This window comes from Balaenoptera acutorostrata, chromosome 6, assembly GCF_949987535.1.
Source record: "Balaenoptera acutorostrata chromosome 6, mBalAcu1.1, whole genome shotgun sequence".
Lineage (NCBI taxonomy): Eukaryota > Metazoa > Chordata > Mammalia > Artiodactyla > Balaenopteridae > Balaenoptera > Balaenoptera acutorostrata.
Window position 1 is genome coordinate 4,848,615 of NC_080069.1, and position 19,598 is coordinate 4,868,212.

General features: G+C 38.9%; 1 protein-coding gene across 1 annotated transcript in view; it reads left to right on the forward strand.

The window, feature by feature from the left end:
* The first annotated feature begins 875 nt into the window (after positions 1 to 875).
* The window catches only part of GALNTL6 (polypeptide N-acetylgalactosaminyltransferase like 6), a 1,175,458-nt gene continuing 1,156,735 nt past the window's right edge, over positions 876 to 19,598 (forward strand). The window contains exon 1 of the mRNA XM_007192672.2: positions 876 to 1,506. Within this exon, the coding sequence (XP_007192734.1) occupies positions 1,369 to 1,506 (138 nt within the window). The 5' untranslated portion in view covers positions 876 to 1,368. The remainder of the gene's footprint in view (positions 1,507 to 19,598) is intronic.

The window sequence follows — 19,598 nt, forward strand, 5'->3', positions numbered from 1 at the left end:
GGAAACGCCGCGAGCAGCCGGCACCCTGTCCCCCTGCGTCTCGGGCCTGGCGCCTTCGGGGTGAGGCGAGCGGGGACGCCGGCCTCCCCGCGGGTCCGAGGTCGCGCGAACGGCCCCGGCGGAAGCAGGAGGTCGCGTAGGCGAGAGGCTGGAGTCCCGGTCCCGCGGCGGCGTCGCCGCCCTCCGCTGCCCGGCGTCACGGCGGGCTTATATAGGAGCTGGCAGCGGGGGAGCGCCCTCCCCACCCGGCCCGGGCTCCCGCACGTGGCCGGCACAGCCTCGTCCCCGCGCAGGCAGGCGACCAGGCTACGGCGGCGGGAGCAGCGCGCGCCCCTGGCTCCTCGCCCTCGGCGCGCGCGCCCCGCGAGCCCGCTCAGCTCGGGCGCCACCCTCCCTGCCCGGCGCGGGGAGCGTGCGAGCATCGCCCTCCAGGTGCGGCGATGCTCCTCGGGGCACGTTCCGGCGCCGGGAGAGGATGGTAACGGGAGCGCCGGGGCGTGAGAGCGTCGCCGAGGAGAGGGAGCGATTGATGGGCAGGGCGCGCACTTGGCGGAGGACAGCAGCCCGGGCGCCGGGCGAGCACAGACGGCGCGGCGCCGCCGCCTCCCGGCCGGACTCCACGGACCTCCGGAGCCTCCTGCCCCCGGGCCCCCGGGGCGCCGAGCCGCTGCCCGGGGACGAGGGTGGTCGGCACCGTGCGTGACCGCCCGGGAGTTCGTGGACCTCGATCCAAACAGCACTTCTGCCCCGGACCCCACTTCCCCGCCCGGACCCCCGGGAGCCCGCCAGCGCGCTGGCCGCGGAGGGACTTGAACTTGAGTTCAGGTGGGTTATCCCAGGGGGAGCGCAGGAGGAGACGTCCAGGGAAGACGGAAAAGGTGATGTTCAGTGTCCAGAGCGGACCCGTTTCTTCCTGCCACTTGCTGGGGCTGAGCCGCTTCCCACGCAGATCTCCTGCTCACCCGCCCCTCCCCAGCCCAGCCCTCCAAAGTCCCGTTTTCTTCAGTATCCGGCATGCTATTGACCTTTTCATAACTTATGATTAGTCTCTGAAACGATATTTACTCCGTTGCTCTTTTAATGGGAGGTCGATAGGCTGAATGATTTCCCCAGTCAAGTCATTTACTTCTGAGCCAATAGATGATGCCTTCGTCATAGTTTTCTGGGGGGAAAGTAACTCTGCGTTGCTTCTGCAGACGCCCAATTCCCTCTGAATCGTGCACCTTGGTGCTGAGCATACAGCAAAAGTTTTTAGCTTCTCCTCAGTTTCTGGTGCTTCTCAGGGGAGAGGAAAGGACTTTGGCTTTAAACACAAGAGGCGGTCAGGGAACCATCTCCTTTAACTTTTCTTCTCTGTGATCATTTGCGATGAAGAGGAAACAGAAGAGATTTCTGCAGATGACTTTGTTATTCATGGTGGCTGTAATTTTCCTGCCCAATATCGGTCTCTGGTCTCTCTACAAGGATAAGCACCTGGTGAAATCGACGGAACCCGGAGAGCAGCAGGTAAGTGCCGCGCTTACCTGGGAAAGATCCCAGGAGGCTGGTGAGGTTGCAGCCGCGGCCACGGCTAGCAGGTGTGCTGCAGCCTTGGGTTCGCTCCCAGGTCTTTGCAGAGCTGATGTTACAGGACTCTAGGCACTTTGGGGTTTAAGCAAGTAGCCGTTTTAAGGTCGCGATCAGTGACATGGGAGAAATGCCAAATAAACTAGAAAAGAAGGATGAGAGGCCAAGAGGAAGACAGAACCTCTCACCGTTGATCTTTAGGTTGATTTTTGGTTTGAGGTGCATGAAAGGTAACTACCTGTGCTTATTTGTGGGATGTGGGAGAGGGCTTGGTACAAGTTCAGTCTAAGGGAATTGTGTTTGCTTCTCACGGAGTTTGCGTGTCTATATTAAAGTGAATTAATTGGGTCAGTTAAATCGTGAAACTTGTGAAGGGGTTCTCAAAAACCAAGTTATAGTTTTCTATATTTTTGGTTGTAATTTTTGCTTAGCAACAGCTTTTTGCCCTGTGGAAACGTAAAGTCTCTTTCTCCTCCGCTGTTGCTAAGGTGCGGTGGGGAGGTCTTCAGGCAGTTACTAAGGAGGTCGTTCAGTTTCGCAGTCTGGCAGTAAGTTTGTTGCTAAACGCTTACCTTCATGTCCAAAACACCATGTAGTGGATACACACACACACACACACACACACACACACACACACACACATTACTTAATATGCAGTCCTTTAGTGCGTGCATCGCTCATCATATCTTAACATGGATCAAAATAACTATCATTCTTAACGATAAAGCAAAATATCCTTCACAAAATGTTGATGAGATTCAATATTGTTGAATTCTTTATTTACTAATAAACTAGCTTCTGCGATTAAACTTTTAACAACAGAGTGAAGCCTTCCTCATGGTATGGATGTAACACTTCTTCAGCTGGTCCTGTGCATCACCTCGGAATATTAATGTTCTTAATTTCAAGGGTCATCACCCATGTACACTATGTACCTTCCGCACACAGAAGGCGTTTAGGTAGCCCAGTTGTGGACAACAGGAATATTTATTTATGGCAATTAAATATTCGTTCTTATACTTAATAAAGTGGAATTTCTTTTTGCACAGTGAGTGGTTAGTTGTAAAATACATGGAAATAGTCTGCTTTTTCATTATGACAAGTAGTCCTTACCAGTCTCTAAACTTTAAAGATAACTAGTTGCTTATGGGCTTTGGTGGATTGGAATTCTGAGGGAAAGCACTGACATGCTTTCATTTCGTTGTTGACTTCTGTCATCCTTTCTAATAGGGGTATAACTTTGATTTGAAGTATATTCTGTCATTCCAATAAAAAAAAGAAGGTGGATACTTTGGATGTGAAACTTTTTTTCCCTATATAGATCATTTATTTCTCCAACCCTTAAGAGAAAGTGAGATTTTGTTAACATTAGTAGTTAATTATCAAAATTGCTATTATTAAGATTTCCATTCCAATATTGATAAAATGACAAAAACAAAATGATTTTTCCTTGAATTTTGCTAATTCAATTAACAGTTGCCATCTGAATTATTTGCTGGGATAGCTAACATAAAACACTAATTAATCTTATTAATGAGATATTTACAACTTCCCCACCAGCTCTATTGATTTTGACCCTTAGTGAGAAATCTGTTTGTTCAATGGCATAAAAAAAATAAAGCATGGCAAACCAACTCTCTGGCTTGTTATTATAATCTCTAAAACAGTTTTCTTGTTTCTGGTTCTTTTGTGGTGCAAATGATATTTAATATCAGGTGAAAAATTGGTAGGTGTGAAAGGAATGGAGCAGCAAGAGAAGGGGCTGTTTCTCAAAGTTTCATACCTTGTAGAGTAAATAACTGAGATTGACGGGGATCTTGTGGCATTCCAGCTTGAGAGTCCTAGGCAGCAGTTTTAAAACCAAGAATAAACAAAAGGCAGTATGTGCTGTAAAATGAATGTTAGTTGCATACTTCAGTATTTTTTAGCCTAAATAATGATTTTAAAACTAATACTTTCTTACAGATACAAAATAAAGTTGAAAAGGTAGAAATCACTTACTGAAAGATAGAATTCATTGTAAAACAGGAAAAGATAAGATTTCATTGGTTTTATTCTATTATTAAATCTAATTGGAAAGAAAATTAGGATATGTTGACATCATTATACAGGTATTGGATAGTAAGAGTTAAGTCATATATATATATCTGCATTATATATGTGGGTGTGTGTGTGTATATATATGTATATATATATATGCACTTGACCAAGTAAAAAGTGACTTGCAATGAGGAATTAAGCATGCTTAATATTGTGATGTAGTATTTTGCTAATGTATCTACATTTCAAAGTTAGTAAATCAGCTAAATACATAAGTTTTCAATTGAAGCATATAACTTGACTATTGGGTAATGTGTTATTTAAATTTAGTACTTTCTTTTAAAAATACATTTTCATGGTTAATTGCTAACTGTCCTTCAAAAACCATCTTTTACTATCTATTATCACCAAGTTGTAAAATGCTATGGGAAGGGATAACGTGCTTATCGTTGGCAGTGGTCAGCCCTGAAGGAGTCAAAACCAATCACGTGCCAGAAGAAGAGTCTGGTTTTGCAGCCGTTCTGTGGGACAGGGCAGTCCTGGTTCTAAGTGTGGTCCCAGGAGTGGGAAACCTTCACTGTTTTAAACAGTTTAATGTACAGTGGCTTGCAGGAAAATACTTCATGGAAATTCAACATAATGGAATGGCTAATAGTTTAAAAATCCTCTTCACTTGTATCTTATCAGAGCACATCACTAATAGTTTGTGTGTCTACTACTCAGTATAAACGGTTTTAGTATATTCTGAGATAAATTAAAGGGAGGTATAAGAGAAAACATGGATAGACACTGTGTGTATTAATTGTCATGATGTTTAGTATTTCAGACATATTTTCTCAGGTCTTCTATACTATTACAAGTTAATCATTTGTATTTATAGTACTTTCCCACTAAAAGTAATATGTGTAATAATTCCCATGATATTAAAGTATTTTCCCCATCTATGATGCAGGAAAAATATGAAATAAAAACCCCTAAATTGTTCACCTAAAAGGCTTGTTTTTCCCCCCTAAAACAACCAATGAGGAGCAAAAAAATAGTTATAATAATGGAATAATTAAGAGGCTAATTTTATGGTTTGGACTCTGCACAATTGGAATCAAGTTGCAGAAATAAATATTAAACTCTTAAGAATTTTAATATTTCTATGAAAAATTTATAAAAATTATGATTTTATAAAATATTCAGAGTTCCTGTTTAGATGTTATTAAATTATCAATCATAATTGTCATGTTATTTTCAGTTGAGTTATATTTGTTGCTTTTTTGTTGTTATTGGGATAATTTAGGTATCTCCTTTATGTGTTTTAGAAATATATACATGTATTAAAAATAATCTATTGATAATGAATTTGACATTTAGCTGAAATGATTACTGTATAGTTATTGTATAGTAATTCCTAATTTCATTCTTTCGGATTTTGAATTGCTGTTCTTCTCTGGTTTCAGCTGCAATTGAATTGAAGTTACATATTTAGATCTTAATTAAGCTGTGCCTTAGGATGATAGAGCAAAGCAATATTTTAGAGCAAAACTACTGCATCCAGCATTATTATACCTCTCTTTGTAATCATTTATGCAAGTACAGGTAAATAAAAAGGACCCCAAAACACAATCTTTTCTTAAATACATTAAAGAGATTATTTTTTTAAAGCAGCTGTAAAGTAGTTTAGCAACTAAGTTGAGATGCAACTCAGTTCTCAATAGGAGTGCAAGAATAATTCAAGAATATTCAGAATATGAAGAGGGTTTTGCAATTTTTGAAATAAAAACAAGGATCGAAATCCCAGAACTTTAAATCACATGTTTTCAGAATTGTTCAGAATGATTTTAGAAGCTTATGTTTGGCTTGGATTTTTTACCGCATGAAATAAACCAAAAAACAACACTAGACACTCAAGTCACTTTTAAATTGTAGAACCTTCTTATTTCGTTGTACTTCAGAATTTCTATTTATAAAACAGGGCTAATCAAGCTTGCATGGTAAGTCCTGAGATCACATCTTGGCTGTGGAAAATATTGTGATGTAATATTTTGGTTTTAATCAGATCCACAAGTAAACTATACTTGACAGATGTGGGGCTTAACCTCCATTATTTAAAACAAAACAAAACAAAACTTTCCTGAGACTTCTCAGCATCTTTGTCCAACTTTTCCAACATTAATCAACACCACACTTGTGAGAGGGGGGATTCATCTTTTTGGCAAGAACTGTTTTCTGTGCATTTTAAACTTATCTCGTGATGTGAAGATGTCGGATATTTGGAGCCGAGTGTATGCAAACCTTGTCATGCTTTTCTTTGTCACCCTGACCATAAAGCTGCAAGAGTGTCTGTGTTTCTTCTCCAGCAAACATCTTAGATATTGGAAGAGCTAAAAACAAGAAGAAAAAAAAAAAAAAGGTTTTCACTCCTCCTGCACTCAGGGTGGTGGTACATTGTCAACACACTAGGTGTGAAGTGATGCGTTGGTTTGAGCCATACTCTTCTTAATTAGCTAAGATATAGATTATAAATTAGGGTGCTGGAGGACCTTTTCTTGAATTTATGGAAAATCCATCCTGATGCACTCCAGGATTGCAACACACAGACCCCCATACCAAGTGCCTTAATTATTGGCTGTGACCTAGTGGGTCTGGACATGATTAGTTCACCACCTTGCCCCGTGGGAGACGGCATGGAACAGAATCTTATGGTCACAGTCTGTTAAAAAATGATATAGTTTTTTTTTTTTCTCTCTGTTCATTTCTGAACAAGCTGTGCTGAAACAATTAACCTCCTATACATTTTATTTTTCTATAAGAGAAACCAAATCAAGGGTGGAATATATAGGCAGAAGGGTGAGAAAGTTTTGTTGTTTTAGTGTGTAGAGAAGATAATTGAGTTTTGTGTGTGGAAGTTTTGTCAGGAGTCGCCATGACAACCTGTAAGGAAGTTTGCAATGGCATCTCTCCTTGGAACACTTTATACAAATGAAAGCCAGCTAAGGTGCACCCAGGATAATCTGAAAGAGGGGAAAAGAGTTCAAATAACTCTTGGTGTAAGTGGCCTGTATCCTCAGGTCAGGAGGTGTTTGGTCCAGCAGCCTCTCATTCTCATTTGCTTGGCTTGCTTATGATGAGGCGATATTTGAGATTCTTAAGACCACCAGACGTGACCACGTTATTCTTCTCCTTCCTTCATTTTTACATATGTGTTTACAAAAGTGCTGTTATAGAGTCAAAGGTGCATATGTGCAAAGAAATAGGAGGTTCTGGAGACCATAACAAAGGTGAAGACAGACTCTCATAAATGAGGTACTTGCTCTCTTAGGACCTCTGTCCATCACCCCACAGAGCTAACTATTCTTGAATTAGCTCAAAATGTAGTGGTGATGCTTGAATAGACAACCAAAAAGAATAAATAAGACACATTCGTGCCACTGAGAATATGTATTTAGACAGGCACAAAAATATCTATACTGGTTTTATTTAAAGTTGAAAAGAAGGGGCAGGGCATCCAGAAATGTCAAGAAATGAGGAAACCCACCATCCCTAACTAATATGTTAATGTCTGTTACTACCAAACTCCAACATGGTGGCCAGAAAGAGGGTGAAGCAATAAAGATATACCTAGGGTTTAAGGTAAATCACATCAATGTTTTCTTCTACTTTTCTGCTTCCAGTTTAGTGGGAAAAAATATGGGCCAGATTGGCAGTATTCTCCAATTAAATGTATTCATTTCACATACTTATTTAGCAACACACATATACACGTACATGCGTCCACACACGTGGTCTCACTTATGAAGAAAAAATAAATCCACCCAACTGTTTCACTTTCTACAATTTTTTTTTGTACTTTTGTAACTTCTTGCTTTTTCCATTGCTCTGACTCTGCAAAACAACTGTTCATCAGCTGAGTTTGAAGCATCATTTAAATGTTATTAATTGAATTCTAGGAAAGTATGGAGAGAGATGAAGGACAAGTGCATGTGTCTCTAGAAGTGTGAAAATCACAGTAAGGATTTAGCCTGTGAGAGTTGCACAGATTGTAAATAGTGCAATTTATTGTTACCCAGTAATATTATCAAGGAAGTTGTGGCTGCCAGAGGCCGTGGTGGTGGTTACCATCTCTCTGTTAGAGGGAACGGTGTGCATCAGTGAGAGCAGAGCAGGTTCATTTCGAATTTACTTAAAGTTCTCAAACCCTCAATGGAATGTTACTTCAGTACTTGAAGTCTAGAAAGCCACAGTCAGGAGATTTTATTATCAGTCATTTTGATCTTTTTTATTATACAGTAAGTTCCCTGCATACGAACCTTCAAGTTTCAAACTTTCAAAGATACGAACGTGCACTTGCGTGTCCAATCACGTGAGTTAGCTCACGTGTCTGGCGTACACTGTCACGTGCGTGCATCCTGTACAAGTGGTTGTGATTTTGTGTACTTTACTGTACAGGACTGTATAGAGGGCAGTAGTACAGTATCTTTATTTCTTGCCTGTTCTCTCGATACCAGCCCCAGTATGCCAGCTGTTGTACTGGACTACTGTACTTTTCAAGGTACTGTACTGTAAGATTAAAAATATTTTATTTTTTGCTTGTTTTTTTAAGTATTATTTGTGTGAAAAGTATTATAAACCTATTACAGTACAGTACTGTATAGCCGATTGTATTAGTTGGGTGCCTAGGCTAACTTTGTTGTACCTACGAACAAATTGGACTTTACGAATGCACTCTCGGAGCGGAACTTGTTTGTATGTAGGGGACTTATTGTAATAAAAGGACCAAATTGTCAGGACTCCCACTCAGGTTTGAGTGAGTTTTTTTTTTTTTTTTTCTTTTTCCTTAAATGTGGTATGTCTCCCCAGCAAGAGAAGCCACTTGAACTTAATTTGAGGAGAGATAGCAGAATTTCCATATTGTCTCGTTCTCTTTTAGTAATTAGGCTGGTTCCAGCACTTAGCACTTTTGGACACTTAGCGAGTCATGGGTCTTCCTCAGGTCAGTTTTCTCTACGTCAGATGGAGCTGATGATACCATTCTTGTGTTGTTATTTATGGTGAGGATTAAATGCTTAGTATCTTGAACAGCATATAATAAGGGTTAATGAATATAGATCATTGTTATACATAGTATAAGCGTTTATAAGCAATCATTGCCTTTAGCAAGGTAATTAGTGTTTGCTTAATAAATATTTACAGATGGTTTCTCTTTGCAAGGCAATGTCAAGACAGCACAGCAGAGCAATGAATGTGGTAAAGGACTTGCCATGTGATGTTAAATCTGGCAGAGAGGACTGTTGAAGAAACAAATAAATAGGGTCTAGAAAGTAAAAGGGCTTTTTTTTCCCCATAATTTTTTGGTCCAGTATTTAAGGACAAGTTAATTTTATTTTACATATAATCATTTATTGGAAAAAAACTGATTTTTTTGGGTATATTGTATTGAACATTCTTCTAAACTTGAGACTTTTAATAAAAGAGGAAAAACACAGTGATATTTCTTTGTAGTGACCACCCTCACTTGCTATAACAAATAAAGTCCATGGCTTACATATAGGCATTTTTTCCCTACATTAATTACAAGTCAGAATCTGAGAACTTAAACTTTTGTTGTTTAAGTCTTGGTTGTCAGAGGCACTGGATAATTCTGAAGACAAAAATTAAAAAGCTGAGTGGAAACGATTGTTAACTACTTCAGTAACTAGGAAGTTCTTTCTAGGGTAACTGTTTCCTTCAGTAGAGTTAGGGGGATACAGAAAAAGCACATGGCGTTGTACCCATTCTTAATTTCCTCACTAGTGAATTGGAGAGATACCATTGATAGTCATGAAACAAAGAAACAAGCAGTACACAGTGGCATTTTCTGTGTGTGTGCTGGGCTTTTAGAAAAGGAAGAGAATGATCTGAATTCCTGCACGCCTTCATTCCTACAGGGTTGAGCCCTGTCTTGTTATGAAAATTAGACAGGGTTAGGATTAGGCTGAGGGAAATTCACATACTTCAAGTTCATATGCTGGTCTCACCACTTTCCAAAATATATCCTCTTGGGCAAGACATTTTACATCTTTGAACCACAGTTCCTCATATGTTGACACAGGTAGAACCTCCTAAAGGGTAGCAGAGGGAACAAATTGGATTAATAGATGCCAATTGGTACATAGTAAATACTCAATTGAGGGAAGCTTAGCAAATAGTATTACTACCGTTTTTTCAGTTTTTAGAATATCCATTGAAGGTAGTAAATAAACTTAATATTGTGTACATCTAATAAAGATATAATAAAACTTATAAAGTATACCACTATCGATCTGTCTGTCCATTATTTATAAAATAGATGTTTATTTGGTATGTGCAGAATACTGTGTAGCACCTGAGGCAAATAAGTGATGAAGAGAGAAATCTGTTTTCAATGAGCTTAGGATTTATTAGTTAAGAAAAGGCATGTACGACACCTATAATATAGGGATCGATTAAATTATTTTTTAAGAAATAGATATTCTAATTATTTAGAGTTTAGAAGAGGTAGAGAAAACATGTTCTTGTGTGATATTTATGTCAGGCCCTAAGTGTTTTCTGTACTGATTTAATCCTCCAGTGATTCATTGAGACAGGTGCTTCTATAGAACCCCAATTCACGGTTAAGTAAGGTACAAAGACAAAATTTGAGTCCATGCCCTCTGGGTCCATAAAAAGAGAAAATAATGAGCTGTGTTAACAGCTACATAGTTTATGGCAAATGAGGACTCTGAAAAGGTCATTGGGTTTGGTAGTTACTTGTACTCTCAGGATGGTAGTTACACAGAGTAGTAGAGGACTAAACAAAATCGTAAAAGATTAAATGGAAAGACTAATAGATAAGAGTTATTGGTGGGATCGGTGTTGACATTAAAGGGCTGAATGTGGGGTCCTGGTTGACAGGAGACAGTGGAAGCGAGAAGAAGGCTGGTGCAGAGAGAGGGTGAGGAACTGGCCGCTGAGGAGGACGAAGGTGGTGCAAACAAGCAGGAGAGATGCAGAAAAGCGGTAAATTCAGAGCCTGTGCTTTTAATAGTTTGAGAGCCTCTTGGCAGGGAGGTCTGAGAATTTCCCTATGCAGTTGTTTTACTAATTTGTAGAGGTAATTAAAAATTTGTGAAATGTTCCGTAAAATGGGAAACTATATCTTATCTATCTATATTTTAAATTATACATGTATATTCCTATAATAACAACTGAAGACTGTAACATTGAATGAGGATGCCAAAAATCCATGCAGCCACCTGACAATCAGACAACAATGTACTTGTCAAAATAAATGCAGATAATGACCAGATACACAGAATAAAGGAAAAAAGCAAGGCATTAAGTTTATAATAGGGTGGATGGTGGGATGGGGTAGAGGTATTTATTATAAGGATAAGGAGATAATAGTCTTCAGTTGCCGAGAATTTCAGAATAGTTTAGGAATAAGAAAAGTAATAAAATGATTATGATAAAAGCAATAAGAATAAAATAGTAAAAGATACTATATTAATAATAAAGTTATGTAACACTGAGTTCTTACCATGTATAAGATACCATGTTAAGCTGTTCTTAACTAGTCACAGCAAACATGAAATATGTAAAATTACTATCCTATATTGTAAATGCAAAGTGATTTCTTAAAAATTTGTCAAGATCATACAGTGTTTATTCTACCAATACAAAATGTTGGACTATGTATAATTTCCCATATAATGCAACTACATTGGAAATATCCTAGACCATAGCAACACAAGAAATTATATATTAACTCAACTGTGAAAGGAGACATGCACAGTAGTTAAGGGCACGGACGTTAGAGCCAGGCTGCCTAGTTTTACTTCCAGTTCTATTACTTGCTACCTGTTTGACTTTGAGCAAGTTATTTCTCTTCTCTGAGTCTTAGAGTTCCTGTTTCTAAAATGGGTATAAAAACATTTCTCACTTGATTGAGTTGATGTGAGGGTTAAATAAGTTAATGTGCATAAAATGCTTGGAAAACTGGATGGCACATAGCAAGCTATTTTTTTTTAATTTATATTTTTTTTTATTGAAGTTGATGTACAATATTATGTACATTACAGCTCTACATTATAGTGATTCACAATTTTTAAAGTTTATACTCCACTTGCAGTCGTTATAAAATATTGGTTATATTCCCCATATTGTACAATATATCCTTGTAACTTATTTTATACATGATAGTTTGTACCTTGTACTCCCCTACCCCTGTATTGCCCCTCCCGCCTTCCCTGTCCCCACTGGTAACCACTAGTTTGTTTTCTATATCTGTGAGTCTGCTTCTTTTTTGTTATAATCACTAGTGAGTCTGCTTCTTTTTTGTTATAATCACTAGTTTGTGGTATTTTTTTAGATTCCACATATAAGTGATATCATACAGTATTGGTCTTTCTCTGTCTTACTTATTTCACTTAGCATAATGCCCTCCAGTTCCATCCATGTTGCTGCAAATAGCATTATTTCATTCTTTTTTTATGGCTGAGTAATATTCCATTGTGTATATGTACCACATCTTCTTTATCCACTCATCTGTCAATGGACACTTAAGTTGCTTCCATATCTTGGCCATTGTAAATAATGCTGCTATGAACCTTGGGGTGCATTTCTCATTTTGAAATAGCAAGCTGTTTTAAAGAGTTAGCTATTACCTGTTAGAATCGAAAGAAATGAGGTTGGATAAAAAGGAAAAGTACTTCCCTACACCATCTCTTTCGTAGACCCATCATGAGGTTATAAATATTTTTGCATTTAAAAAAAAATATCTGAAGCACCTTTAACTTCTTTCTCTTTCACTTTCATTTCTTTTTCACGTTTTTACTCTCGGTAGCCCATACAGAAATAATACAGCTCTTACTTTGAAAGTTTTCCTAACTTGAACCAAGGTCTCATACAGCCCTACATGTCAGGAGCAAACTAGGTTTCAACAGGGAACTTAGTTCTTCCTACCATATCCATTGACACCAGTGCTCTTGTGATGACCTTGCCCCCAGGTTTTCCGTGCCTTTGTCTCCACATGGTGTTGATTTCTCGGTAAGTACTCTGCCCTCAAGGGATAAAAAATATTTTATAAAATGTATCATTAAATCAGCCTAAGCTTCCAAAGAGGATTATCTAAAAAGGTCTTCGAGGTTGAATATTTTATTATTTTACGTAACTGGAATTTAAAGGTTATTTTCTGGTTGCTTCCAACAGTAATGTAGAATTGGAAAAACCAAGAGTAGGCTGCTGCAGACTAGAGCAGAATAGTCACTTGCGGAATGAAGTGTCCCCTTAACCCCTCTTCCAGGGCTTCAGGGAAGGAACTGCCCGGAAACACAGGAATTGACAGCTGGATAAAACTGGGAGGTGAGGGGAAATAAAAATGCTCTAATTCCACAGTGGAGGGAATTTTATCATTTTTTAGTTTAGTTTAACAAAGGGTGTCAGATTAACAACTATGTAACAGGACTGGGTCTCCCCTTCACTTTCTTAGAAACTTTCAACTTTTCTTCCACGAGCTGAAGGAAATTACATGCTCTGCAAGATCCTCAGCATTTCTAGGTGAAGATCTTGAGTTCTAATATATGAAATATGGATGGAAAGATAAACACTGGGGACGCCAAGGGGATCTTATTCAAGAAAGGGTAGAAATATAAGCCAATCTCTCACCTTACGCCCCCCCCCCCTTTTTCCTGCTCAGAGCCTTCTCACCTCCCCTTTTCCCTTTGAAGTTTTCCTTAAAGAAGCATTTCATGCAGGGATTGATTTGATCAATTCTCAGCCCTATGAATGGATGGAAGCCTTGAAACACTTTAAAAAAACAAAAAACAAAAAACTTGAGTCTTTTGCATCATAAAAAAAGATTCTGTTGAGCCTAATTGCATTTCCAAGTTTTGAAATATGTGAGATGTGAGAAACATTTTTTTTAGCCCAAGGCTTCTGCTGTTTGTTCTTTGTTGCTATTGTTTTGTTTGTAATACTGGCAGCTGCCACCTTCTTCCAAACTATGTAATCAGAAAGTAAATATTGCTTAGTTGTGTCACCCCAAGGGAAATGATCTTTTGTCAGTTAAAAGTACAAACTGACACAATGAAGCCAAAACTACCAGGAAAGAATCACTCTCTGCCTTCCTGTTTAGCTCTCTTTCCTGTTTTCCAAAGCTGCTTTTTCACCCCACCCTCTTCTCTCCTAGATCCCCCAGGCCTCCACCTCTCTTATGCTCAGCAGACAGCCTGGCCTCCTTCTTCACTGAAAGCATAGAATGTTCATATTGAGAGAAATAAGACTTCTTGCCATAAAATCAGAAAAAGTACCTGCATTATTTCCCAGTTGTCTACATGCCTCCTGTCACCATCATGCAACATGTCCCAGCTTTAGGATAAATGTGGAACTTATATCCAGATTGTGGATCACACCTTTTTTTCTAGCAATTTCACATATTGACTTTTTTCTTCTCATTCATTTGTTTTCAGCCTTTTCCTCTTTGATCCATCCTTCACATCAGTACTGCTCAGGTTTCTAAAATAAAGCAAAGGAAATATCCCTCAGGGCCACACAACCCTAGAGCAACTGCCCTATCTTTCTCCTTCTCTTTTACGTATTTATGTATTTATTTTTGGCTGCGTTGGGTCTTCCTTGCTGCGCACGGGCTTTCTCTAGTTGCAGTGAGCAGGGGCTACTCTTCGTTGTGGTGTGCGGGCTTCTCATTGCGGTGGCTTCTCTTGTTGCGGAGCACGGGCTCTAGGCACGTGGGCTTCAGTAGTTGCAGCACGCGGGCTTCAGTAGTTGTGACATGCGGCCTCAGTATTTGTGGCTCACGGGCTCTAGAGCATAGGCTCAGTAGTTGTGGCGCACGGGCTTAGTTGCTCTGCAGCATGTGGGATCTTCCCGGACCAGGGCTCGAACCCGTGTCCCCTGCATTGGCAGGAGGATTCTTAACCACTGCGCCACCAGGGAAGCCCTCTCCTTCTCTTAATAATCAAACTCGATGCCTCCGATTTCTGACTTTCTCCTGCTTCTACACACCTCAGGCTGTGTCCAGCTCCTCTATCGTACGCTAACTGCCTTCACCGGTGTCACCAGAAGCCTCTCGGTAGTTAATTCCAAAAGTACTTCTCACCAGTCCTATTACTTGAGAGAATTTAACCAAACACTCTCTCTTACTTGAAACAATCATCTTCATCTGAGGGGAAGAGGTGGTGGGTTGGGAGACTTGAAGCAGAGAATAGGTTGGGAAAAGCAACGTCGGAAAACGAAAAAGAAGGCTGAACAGAAAAACACAGTGATTCTTCACGAGTAATGTCGCTTCACCGTGCAAATGCCTGTTTCAGCTCTCTCCCCGCTGCCCATCCCAACCATCACCCGTACACAAACACATCCACCAGAGCCCTTAACAGACTCCTGCTTCTGTCCTTTTCCTGAAAATATTCTATTCCTCAGGGTCTCTCTCTACAATTACTTCTTGTTGGGGACTTGCCCTGGGAGGGAGGGCAGCTTGCCCCGTTATCCTGTTTGAGGTGACAGCACCCACATCATGACGTATAATCCAAATTTCCCTTTGAGCATATTGTCCACACATCAATCTGAAATCTAGAAACAGGTATTTTAAACTTTCAGTGTCTGAAACGAAATTCCTCTTTCCTTCTACTCCCTACACCCATTCTCCTCCTGTGTCTCTTGTCTAAATGAAGTTCACCATTATCCATCTGGGTACTCATTATAATTGGGACCTTCATTATCCCGACTCTCAAATTCAATTAATTGCTAAGCACTAGCAATTCTTCGGAAAATATCTCTCTGGAATTCATCCGAATCTCTCTATCCTCATTGTCTCCACCGTGGCTGGGCATAAACACTTCACTGGATTTCTGTAGGGGACCCTTCACTTGGTCCCCCACCTCCAGCCTGGGCCTCTCCCTGATCCACCCTGAGGGCAGCCAGCGCGGTGGGTCCAGAAGGCTTAACCCAACAGGCCACTGTGATCCGTAAATCTAGTCATTGATGCCTTTAAAATTCAAATTCTTCAATACGCCTTTACCATATTCAATTCTTAAGGAACCGGACTGCTCACTGCCAATTCCCTAAACTCCAACCACTTTGAACATTTTTACGTTTCTGAGAATATCATGGTTTTTTTTCCTCTAGGAATTTGCATATATTTCATCTTCAGTCTTGCTTGGGTAATTTCTACTTTTCTTCACGCTCCCCGTGGGAAACATTTTCTCATCTCCCATCTTGGGTTAAGTAGCTTTCCCAAGTGTTTCCTAAGAAAAAATATCTTTTTTCCGTCTTTTTGATGGAACATAGTTGGTATATTAACTACCTGTTTAGGTAGTTTATTTGTCATTAATCAGTAAGTGTTTAAACTTAGTAGTAGGTCAAATGGTGCCCCCCTAAAGATATGTCCACATACTAATCCATCAAACCTGTGAACGTTACCTTAGTTGGAAAAAGGGTCTTTGCAGATGTAATTAATTTCAGGATCTTTCGATGTGAACATCATTCTGGATGATCCTGCTGGGCCCTAAACCCAGTGACAAGTGTCCTTATAAGAGACACACAGGGGAGAGTTGATGGACAGAAGGGAACACAGAAGAGGGAGATGCAGGGAGAAGGCGACAGGGGTTGGAGGGATGGGACCATGAGCCATGGAAGCTGAGGAACACCGGCAGCCCTAGAAGCTGAAAGAGGCGAGGGAAGATCCTCTCCTAGAGCCCCCAGACCTGGTGCAGCCCTGCCCACACCTTCTTTTGGGTTTCTGGCCTCCAAAACTGTGAGAGAATATATTTCTCTTGTTTTAAGCCACTTACTATGTGGTAATTTGTACCACAATCCCAGGAATCTAGTACAGTGAGGGGTTGCTTTTCATGTTCCACTGTTTAATTCCAGAGCCTAGCATTACCTGCCCACAAATTAGGCCCTCAACAAATATTTCTTGAAAAAATGAAGAGTGATAGACATGAGTTGTTGTCTGTGTACTGAACTTATTTGAGCTCAGCTATAGATGTACAAAAAAATTACAGTATGCACAACTCAATATGTATGTCTAAATATCATGTTAGGTTTATGAATATAAGGAAGTAATCTATGTCATATTCATGAATTAAGGTTCCATTTACATGTTTTTGTTCTGTCAATCTCACCCTGACTAAATATGCTATTATGTCAACACTTGACTGATTCTGATACTGAAAATCACAATGAGATTTCATCATATAACTATCTGAGTATAGGACACATGTATGACACCAATAACTTTAGTGAAAAAATGATAGTCACCTTTAGACAAGGCAATGAGAAGATAAAGAACAAAATATAATAACTGAATCTACTTTTTCCCTAATTATGTAAACACCAGTAGTATAACTCTTACATTAATAACTACTATGGCAATTTAGGAAAGGCTTATTTTTAAAACTTTACTAATTAATACAAAAGCCTGTAGTTGAGTTCATTAATATAACCTTCAAGGGAGTACAAAGCAGCACACTGCATTAAAAGAAGTCATTTTGGAAGGACAGATTGATATACTTCAAGGGGGTTATTTTAATTTCAGTGTTTCAGACCTCACGATGTCTGTTAGTTTGATTCTCAAGTGCAGGCCTTCGTTTGATCAGCTCCCCTCCTTTTGAAAAAAGTCTACCTTGATTTACCTGTGTTTATTTTAATTAGCTGTTGTGTGTCAGGGATGTTGAAGCCAGGAGAGAAAGGGCGAACATTCAAGGGTAAAACTTATGAAAGAGATTAGGAGAACATTACAAGAACTAGAGAAGATATGACAAGCTTTATTTGGTAGAAGCAGATTTAATACAGTGTCTTGGGGAAAAATCTCTTACTGTTCTGATAATTAAGTAGCATTGTGTTTGATGAGATGGTCCCACAGCATTTTTCACAATGCTAAATCACTACAAGCGCGTTCGTTACAGCTCCTCTTGTTTGTACTAGTATTATGGTCAGCTTTGATTTTTGAACTTTTTATTCTGACATTTCTATCTACAAGTCACCTCACTTTGACCTGCTTTCATTTCAGTTGCTTTTGTGTTCATCTCAATAGTGTATGAGAATGATTTTCAACACAAGGAGGTTTATTGACTGCATTCAGTTTTAAAAAGATGTGCAGAAATATATTAGAAGGAGTTGTTTAAATCAGGTCTTTTCTCTTAATGTTATCAATTCAATGACATTTGTAAGTCAAAATGTCATTGAAAATGTTCTTATAATTGGAGAAAAATAATACGTGCTCTCACACATTGACTTGTGTCATAATATTTAGATGCTAAAACAGAACTTTCTAGGTGCTGTCACCTAACAAAAACATGTCCGTGGGTATTGCGTTAATTATGAGAAAATATGTGCATACATTTTTAAGCACCTTGTCAGAACTGAACACCAAAATTTTTTTCCTATTTATAACTCTTCATGTAATTTTACATGGTTTCTCTGAGTTTCTCCAATTACATACTTTCGTTTATTTGAGATACATTCTGTCTTTGTCAGTGATCTAATGGAAATATACTTACTCTGGTTGATTCATCAGTATCTTTCATGTAGATATATACAAATACTAACTTTTGTGATTATTTTCACATGAAAAAGTTTCCATTTTCATTTTACTGATGCAATATATAAATTCTGATGAAAATTTCTTTAAAGAATACATTTTAAAATATTTTAATCTCAGTACAGCAATCAAATATTTGCTTTGGATATTTGTTTTAAAATATATACACTACCAAATGTAAAATAGATAGCTAGTGGGAAGCAGCCGCATAGCACAGGGAGATCAGCTTGGTGCTTTGTGACCACCTAGAGGGGTGGGATAGGGAGGGTGGGAGGGAGGGAGACGCAAGAGGGAAGAGATATGGGGACATATGTATATGTATAACTGATTCACTTTGTTATCAAGCAGAAACTAACACACCATTGTAAAGCAATTATACTCCAATAAAGATGTTAAAAAAAAAAAATTGGAAGCTTGTGTTTGTCAGCATTTTCTCATTCGTTTTATTATTTTTTGCAAACTAGTCTTGAAGATGGGAAGGATACTCCCTATTAACATATAGATCTTATAAATCAATTTATTTCATTTCTTATTGGTTTGTGTCTCCGTTTAATTTTTTTACCCATGACTAGTTTTACATAGTGTTTTCCTTCCCGCATGTATGGCACTGAATATTTATGCATATATGTATATATATGTATTTTAATATATGTCATAGGCATGTATGAATTTTGTCCATTGTCAGCATTGATAGATATGTGAGTACACTGCAAGAAAGTATTGAATAATACTTTTGTTTCTTGTTTTAGCAAATGTCATTTTGTTCTCTGGTTTATTGGGTTTGCGTATGAATTACTTTGCTGTACACCTGAAACTAATACAACATTGTAAATCAACTATACTCCAATATAAAATAAAAATTAAATTAAAAATAAATAAATAAATAAAGCTATGACTAACAAAAATATCACTTAGGAATAATGAATAAGAATGATTTTTTTCTTTTTTACAATGGGCCCGGGTGAAAGAGTTGCAAAGTTAAAGCATAAAGGGTAAGTGGGTTTTTCTGCTAGCTGGTGGTGAATATTTGCAGCTAATATGTATATATTTCCAGACAAACATAAACATGCAGTCCTACCATCAACAAAGCAAAATGCTTAAGGTCACTTATCCTCATTTCAATACAAATACCCAAAATTACACATCTGGGGACTATTTTTCAGTTTGTAAGGTTTCCCTTAAATGCTCACTTTAATCAATATAAAATAGTGTGAGATGTTCCAAATCTGATTTTGGTGATTGTTGCCTATGGCCTGTTCCACATGACCTAGTTAGTGGCATGCTAAGTGGGGTTAGCAGTAGGTAAGTGCGCAAAAATCATCTATGAAATCTAGGGGGAGATAGTAGAAATAACTTTCCTTTTTGCATGAATGTGAAGTGCAGTATACATTGTTTATCACACCGTACAGTGGGTGCACAGTGAATGGCTATAGACTGATGACTGATATTT